Consider the following 8,273-nt stretch of genomic DNA (forward strand, 5'->3'; position numbering starts at 1 on the left):
CTCTCTCTCTCTCTCTCTCTCTCTCTCTCTCTCTCTCTCTCTCTCTCTCAAGCAAACACACATACACATACTAGTACACAAGGGAGACGGAGAAGGAGATGGAGCAAGAGCACTCTTCTTGCATTGCACAAATGAGAGGATGAATGATTTTTAGGTTTAGGTGACTTTTATATGAGCTTGCCCCATTCACACTTGGGTGCCCATACTTAGCCAACTAACCCTTGAATGTTCCTCTCAAATGCCTCTGCATGAAGGTTGACAGTGGCATGCATGTCAATTGTCCCCTCTAACACACTGAGTAGTTCATGTGCTCGATATGCAAGTCTTAACTTTTCTAATTGTGTGAAGTGCATCAATAGACGTTGCCATGGGTTCGTTCGCAAAGAAGATGCGAAGAGAGCTTAGAGCTAGAGTTTTGTGAATGTGAGAAATGAAGTCTAAAACCTAAAAAGTCACTTATATACCCAAAGTCACTTTTTAAAAAGCACTTAAAATTAACGTCAAAATAACTTAAAACACTCTGAAGTCAAAATATGAACATAAACACATGAAGAGACATAAACCATGGAACCGTGGCTTTGTGAAACTATAGGTGCACTTCATTGCTGCTTGCACATCCACCTTGATTCTCCTTTTGGTTGCTACAATCAAGGCACTGTTTAGCTTAAGCCGTTCCAAACTCTCCAAAGTTGGCGAGTGAACCGGAGAAAGATTACCATATCCATTTCGCCTAGGTGTGACATAAGTATGATTATTAAAAAAATGTCGCGTGAGGCAAGCTCAAAGGATGGACAGCCAGCATAGAGCAACTTGCCAAGCTCAGTGTGGATGGCCTCAAAAATTCCTGTGAAGGACTCTATTGGCTCTTACTCTACAAAATCAGATGGAAAAAAATCTGCATGCATGAACAAGCAACAAAAATCTTACAGTCATCAAAAGCAACACACAATGCAAAAATACTAAATAGACGACCAAAAACTTGAAAGAGGATTAAAATTACAATTTGCAGGAAACCTCAATGGAGCCATTGCTGTCTCTAGCTTCATTTGTGAAGCAACATAGACATGTTGCACCTTCGCAAGCCTCTTGTAGTCTTGTGTTTGCTTGAATTCCATGATTCTTCCCTTCCAATGGTGTGCTCGAGAAGCCATGTGTTTCCTTGAGACCTTGTGTGCACCTCTTAAGCTGGGCTGCATTGTCACCCACATCATTCATTTGAACTTCATCATCAACCAATATGCATTGTCGTCTTGTACATTGCTGCAAGAAATGGAGTCAATGACACTCTTAGGTCGTCGAGTACCCGATGATGTCATGGGGAATAGTGACACAACCTACAGACAAACACTTATGATTAGACATTGCATATCCATGTTCTCAGCTGTTCTTGATGTTACACAAAGGTGAAGGATGCCACTTACTGCTATACTGCTTTACCTGCTTGTTGGCTTAATGGGGAAGATAATGTTGCAAAGCTTGAGAGGGAAGTAGATCCTCGCTAGAGAGCTTAATGGAGAAGGAGCAGGAAACCTATTGAGGTAAGAAAGAGGGATGATCTAGCAGAAGGATATGTTGCAGATCTTCAACTTTAGTTAGAGATATTTAGTGAGGCCTATGGAGAAATGGAGAACTTCAGCTTGAGGAGAATGTAGCCCTCAAGAATGCAGTAAGCTTGAGGAGGGAAAGGAGGTTCAAACTTCTGCTGTTGCAGAGCTTTTGGAAGGGAAAATTGAAAGGAAAGAAAGAGAAGCAACTTGCAAGGTGAAGTTAAGAGAAGTGAGAGATGGTACAATAGAGAGAGAGGGAGGGAATGATCAACAGGTTTTTCGAAGGACTCCCTTTTAGAAGAGAGGGGGGAGAAACTGGCAGCCAGTAGAGAGAGAAAGAATTGGTTTTTACTCAGCTATTTTTAAAAAAGTTTATTTTTTTGAATTTAAAAGAGATTTTCTCTTTATATTTTATAAAAGAGTACAAGTTTGACCACTTACTTTTAGGCCCTACCATACCACCATTTCAGTCCACATGGCATCCACCCATTTGTCCCTTCCATAATCTCTTTTTTACTCCCATGGAAAATAAAGAGGCCCCCTTAAACCCCATTCCCTTCCTAATGAGGATGACAAGAACAATGAGAAGATCTATATCAACCCACTGCAAAACCGTAGTCCTAAAGAGGCCCCTTTGCCTTCCCCTCCTAACAGCCCGTCTGATAGGACTAGATGACTCTCTTCAGATTCTGATAAAGTTGAAGCTGAGGATGAAGTCATCAAAAGAACTCAATCAAAGTTCTCATCCCACATCCAAGAAGAGAGGTTTTTTGCATAGTATCTACATGAGTATGATCAACTGCCGCAAACAAAAAATGGCAGCATCCACTGACGTTTCTGTAGAGACATTATCATGACTCAAGCCGAGGAGTCACTACCTAAGCCATAAAAGGAAGAAGGAGAAAAATCCAGATCCTAACGGAGCCTCAGTGTCCCTCACCAACCCTCCAAATCCATTAAAAAATGAGTAGTCCTAACATAGAGGGTTTCCCATTCAACTGCAAGAGTCTAGCAGACCCTACAAGAGCTCTCTGTATTAGAAAAGGGCCTAAGAACCTCAGATTTCAACCTAACTACGTTTGTTTGTACGAATTGAAAGTTTTTGGAGATCCCCTCATCTTCAATCTTAAAAGAATTAGCCCTACTCACCAATGGTACTCTACTCATCATGTTGCAAGAAAAGGTGGTGCTACTATTGGTATTGCACACAAGTATAGCAAGTCTATTATGTCAACTCAACAATCTCAGAAGGGCTACTGGGTTGTAGTCACTTTAAGTTCCCCCTTCAACTATACTCTTGTGATTCTTTATGCCCCTAACTCTAGCGCTGAGAGAGCTTTTTTCTGGCAAGAATTAGCTAGCTTGACTAATCCTATCATTATAGCAGGTGACAATAACGTGGTTGAAAAAATTTCAAATACGTGGTGTAATAAGGGACAGGTTATCTCAGGGATAGAAAAAGATAAATGGGATTTTTTAGCAGACAATTTGAATCTGATAGACATTTCTGAGGACACTGGCTACACAAGCAGGTTGGGCACTACTTCAGGGCTGCAAGGTTCGATAGAGTCTACATGTCTGCTGATCTCCTTTAGAACCAATTGGCAAGTGAACTGTAAGTCTGACTCTTCCCTCCTGCTCTCTGATCATAAACCTGTTACCTTTCATTTGTGTTCAGGTCCAAGCAATTTCAAAGCAGGTTGGGTGCATTTAGATTAATCTCTATAGAAACTCAAGTTTATCAGGGAAAGGGTAAAATTCATTTTGAATGATGCAGTTTGTTCATATTCCCCTTTTAAAGCATGGGAAGTTGCAATACAGAATATTCAAAATATTTTGGTTGAGTACAAAAAGATAGCCTAGGAAATAAGAGAAAATAGAAGGATGATGATCTCGGGTAAAATTCTTCAATTGGAAGAGAAGATGGTCAGTCTAGATCCTCCTACTAAGCAACTGGTAGAACTTAAAGAGCATCTTAGACAAGAAGAGCTCCTAGTAGTGCCCTTATCTTTACTAGGGAGTTCTGGGCTGGGAAAATAAACAAGCCCGCCATAAAACATGTTTGATCTGCTCAAAAGGAAAAAAGCTAAAGACTTCATCCCTCTGTTAAAAAAAAAGATGGGTCTCTTGTTGATTATCACTGAGAAAACTTTGGTATAGCCCATGACTTGTATTTATAAAAAACTTGCTCTTATCTTAGCTAGAAGACTCAATCCAATGATCCATAACATAATTATGAAAGAATAGAAAGGCTTCATCAAGGGCAAGTTTATTTTAGATGCTATCATCTCATTGTGAGAGGGCATTGAGCATGCCATAGAATCAAGGCAAGATTTCTTCTTCTTTAAGGTGGATTTCGACAAGGCCTAAGACCCTACAGTCCTTGTATGATCTTGGTTTGGGGAAGAAATTCATAAGTTTTGTGCATACTCTTGTCGATTGCCCAAGTGGCAATTAATGCGGAGTTCACTGGCAGCATAACCCTCCAAAGATCAATCAGACGGGGCTGCCCTCTAGCCCTCCGTTATATGCCATTGCCTTAGATGCTCTAGGCTGGCTGGTCAAAGAATATATGCAACTCCAAAAAATAAAGAGAATCAGAATTCTTGGTGTGGCTGAAGAAATGTGCCTGCAAAAATTTGTTGATGACGCTAATGCTTTAGTGAGTGTAGAAAATGGTTCTACAAATGCTTTTTGGAATGTTTGAACCTGTTCTACTATGTTATTAACCATAGCAAAAATGGTTTCAAATCCTTTAATGGTTCTACTCCAAACAGTGTGGACTCTGCTGGCTGTCACATCATTCAGGATGGAGAGGTCTTTAGACTCCTGTGGGCATACCAATGGGATTCAAGGTAAGCCTAGAACAAAGGTGAAACTGGGTTATGGATAAGTTCAGTCTTCAGCTGGATGCATCTTCAACCAACTCTGGTATCCCTCTGGGATCTCATTACCTCACCCATGAGGGTGAAGGCTACAACCAATAACATAGCAAAGCAGGGATGTGGAATAGCTGGTTTGAAATAAGATCCCATTTCAAAGTGCCCAAACATTTTCACTAGCAGCTAGATTTTATGCTCCTAGGACTCGATCTGGCATGGGATCTTACCCTATAACTTCAAGCTCAGTATAAGGGCACACAAATGCTTTAAAGCTGGGATTAGCAGTAAGAAAGACCTTCACATTATGGATATTCAGGTTTTAGCTAACACTTATAACCTGTCTGTTGGATGTATTTTTTGACTCGTGTGCATGACCCAACTTCTTGCACAAGTGCCTCTAAAGGAGAGGTCCAAGCAACACACTGCTCTGGTTTGGTAAAGAAGCTTTCAAAAGTTTCTCCCATCTCCCAGATTTTGACCTCAAGGTAAGGCTCAGCTCAACAGGAAATGGAATATACAATGGAGCACTAAATAGTGGATCTATAGGTTCAAATGCAACTTGGGTTTTCATATCCCAGCTAAGGAGTAGCACTCCTACCTTAGCTATTGGTTTTGCATCAACGCATTTGGACATGTTTAAGAGCTTTGCAGGCCAACAAGGGCACAAGGCTGTGTGCAAGATGTAATACTCCAGAGGATGTTAAGCACATTTTTTGGCTTTGTCCAAAGATCCAAAAGCTCCTAAAGTCTCTGCATCAAGGTTGTGCTCCGCTGCACACCATGAAAGCTTCAGTGCCTCTTGACATCTTGCTAAGAGTATGCTTTAAGCTGGATGGCACTGCTGGTTCCAAAGGAATCAGGCTTTGATTGAGGGAAGCCTACCTACTACCTACATGTTTATCTTTGAGCTGAAAAGGATTGCCTCCTTTTGTGTTGCAGCCTTGTGTAAAGTTTTGGATAAGCCTTTATACATGGTCCAAATATCACTTCCTTGGAAGAGATGGTTTGCTCAACTCCTTAAGTCTCTACTCAAGTGAAAGAGTACTTGTAATGTGTTTTAGGATTGCCTCTTTCCTTGCCTTCTGAGGCTCATTTTGTAAATTTATCTGCTTAATTAATCAAGGTCTTTTCCAGAAACCCATCGTGGACAAGACAAGACATTTTACCTGCTAAATGCTTAAAAATTTACATCTTCCATGTAGGTACATTGAACAAAATACAAAATACACAAAGGTGATGAGCACTGGCCAGAAGCTTTTGTTCCTTTGTTTAAGGAACACAAGCACCATCAGGCTGCACTGCAAATCCTAAGAGATGTGTATCGCGACTCCTCGGAAACAATGGATCACTTGCCGCATACCTCCAGCCCATGGTGTTCACATTGAAAATGACTGCATTGGAACTCTGATGAGAAGATATGCAGATGTCGTCACCGACCCCTGCGCACAATAATGATGTGTTCGGTGTCAACTGCATGATAAACTCTGTACAGAGCTCTGCTGGCATTTCATCTATCATCATCCACTGCTTGCAGTTCAGCAGAGTCCAAATTCTGAGACATTTCTTTGCTTTTGATGGTAGAGGTGGCAGAGGCAGAGGTGTCGAAAATGCTGTTGCCAGCGGTGACCCTGGTGGTGATGGCAACCGCGACATCAATGATGACAAAGATGCCGTGGCTGACCATCTATCCAGAGTTGATTGCAACTGCGATGCCACCCATACCTGTAGAGGACCTGACCATGACAATGACCTTGCCATTTGCCATGGCAGCCGTGAAATTTGCTCTGTGGATAGTGAACCCAAAAAATCTAAATTTTCCTTCACAACATGTTGCTCATCGCAATCTGCATTATGCTCTTGAATGCCCACCATCATCAATCGCCCCTTGCAGCACACCAAAGAGGGGTGCAAAATTCCACTCGGCATTTCTACAGATAGCTCCATCCACCGCCCCTCCAAAAGGTTGAAAACCGTAAGCCCATACGGCATCTCTGTAATGCAATAGAAAAGCCCTTTGTGCCAAACTCCCGGGTCGGAACCAAACTTCGCTTCAGGTATTGCATCTCCCGCCATTCTCCAGCTCGTTGCAACAGAATCGTACACTTCCGTATGCAACCTATATGTGCGACGCCCACGAAATTCCGAAGTATCCTCTCCGGAAACTACGATAACGTACGCATGTGTCAGGGGATCCATAGCCATGGTGACCTTATGCAGAAGACTCACATGGAGCATGTTAGGGAGGAGCCTCCAAGACTTTGAGAGAAGGTTGAAGATGATGAGAGACCTGCACTCAGAGACTTGATTGCCAATGCAGACAAGGCCATGGGAGGCGGCCAAGATGGAAGCGCCAGGGCAGGAGGGTTTGTGGAGCTTGTGCCAAAAGTTTGTAAGGGGATCGAGGGTGTAAGCAAACGGGCCCCTGGTGGTAAGCATGAAGCATGCATTAGAAGAACCTTCCCTGCATCTTCCTGGGGTTGTGTTGGATGTGTGTGAGAGTAGACTGTCTGTGGAAAGGATGGAGTTCCAGCTTCTGCACACACATCGGCAAACTAGCTTCATGCGGAGCGAAAGGATAGCGAAGATCTTTTCTAGCAAATCATCAGGCAAAGTGCTTAATGTGTGCTCTGTGAATGCCATATCTGCAGGTACTGATCTGCCATGCATGCACATGTTGGGGAGGGTGAATGCAGAAGAACTCTCTCTCTCTCACTCTCTACACACACACACACACACACACACACACACACACACACCACCCCCTGAACTGCTTAGCGGATCAAATAGCTCCTCTCTACAATATAGAGAAATGTACAGAGATTCTCGAGCAATTTGCACGCATTGCAGAGCATCGCCAGAAAAGGAGCGATGGAGAGCTTATATAGAGAAGCAGGGTAGGGTCCGAGGGAGATGGTGATAACAGAGATGTGTATAACGACAGGGGATTTTAACAATACGTGGGAGTGCCTTGGGCGGAACTGTTGAGAGGAAATCGAGACGTAAGGGGAAGAAATTGTAGCAGAGCGGAGGCTGCTGCGGAGCGCGAGAAGAGGGAAACACCCTAGGCGTCACAGAGGAGGAGAGAGCAGCTGCAAAAGAGCGATTGGGCGAAGAGAGGAAGAGAGAGAGAGAGCGAGAGAGGAAAGAGAATGCCGACTCATCCTACCAAGTCATAGTCTAGAGATAATATAAGAAAGAGGAGGAGAGGCAGAGAGTGGGAAGAGAGAGGAAAGAGAATGCCGACTCATCCTCCACGTCCTCAGATCGCTCTCACGTGTCGGATCCTTCCCACCTCTACTTTCCTTATCTGTACAACCCACGTCACCATCTTTTCCACGTGGCGACCTTGCAGCCAGGTCTTTTGCCACGTCTTCATGCAGTCCACGTGGTCAGCTTGCCAAGTGTCACCTGTTGCTTTGGAATCTTTCTATACCGTCATGGCCCTGCTCTTTATGCGCATAAAACGCCGTCAGTTTTGCAAGAGAAATCATTTCTCTTTTGTAAAGTGAAATCTAAGGTTTTACAAATTATCTTGAATTAGTTTTCAACATTGATTTTTTTTTTTGCAACACTGAAATTATATTAAAGAAGAAAGGATTTCAACTTTGATTTTGCTAATTATATGAATGCAAAAAATGTGCCCCTTTGAAATGTACATCCTAAGAGATTGAGACATAAAAGTATTCTGCAAAAGGCATCCATCCCCTTAAGCGGTCACTCCCACAAGCTAGGGTAGAACCCCCACCGCTCGCACTTCTGGTGTGTTCTCTTCAGTGTTCGGGAAAAATCATTTTTCCAAACATACAAAATTCCCTTTTTTGAATTTTCCAAGAGGAAATCTTCG

The 8,273-nt window shown here is 42.8% G+C and overlaps 1 protein-coding gene across 1 annotated transcript; it reads right to left on the reverse strand.

Annotated features, from left to right (window-relative positions):
- Window positions 1-5,575: 5,575 nt before the first annotated feature.
- On the reverse strand, window positions 5,576-7,593 carry LOC147439148 (F-box/kelch-repeat protein At5g15710-like). The gene has a single exon (XM_086485053.1). It carries the CDS (start codon window positions 7,100-7,102, stop codon window positions 5,699-5,701), a length of 1,404 nt encoding a protein of 467 aa, XP_086341179.1. The 5' UTR covers window positions 7,103-7,593; the 3' UTR covers window positions 5,576-5,698.
- Window positions 7,594-8,273: the final 680 nt, after the last annotated feature.

This window comes from Adiantum capillus-veneris, chromosome 16 (assembly GCF_014529385.1).
Source record: "Adiantum capillus-veneris isolate H3 chromosome 16, ASM1452938v2, whole genome shotgun sequence".
NCBI lineage: Eukaryota > Viridiplantae > Streptophyta > Polypodiopsida > Polypodiales > Pteridaceae > Adiantum > Adiantum capillus-veneris.

Bases quoted from the DNA above. Each gene is read 5' to 3' on its own strand.
- LOC147439148 (XM_086485053.1), bottom strand. From the start codon at position 7,102: ATGTGCATGCATGGCAGATCAGTACCTGCAGATATGGCATTCACAGAG.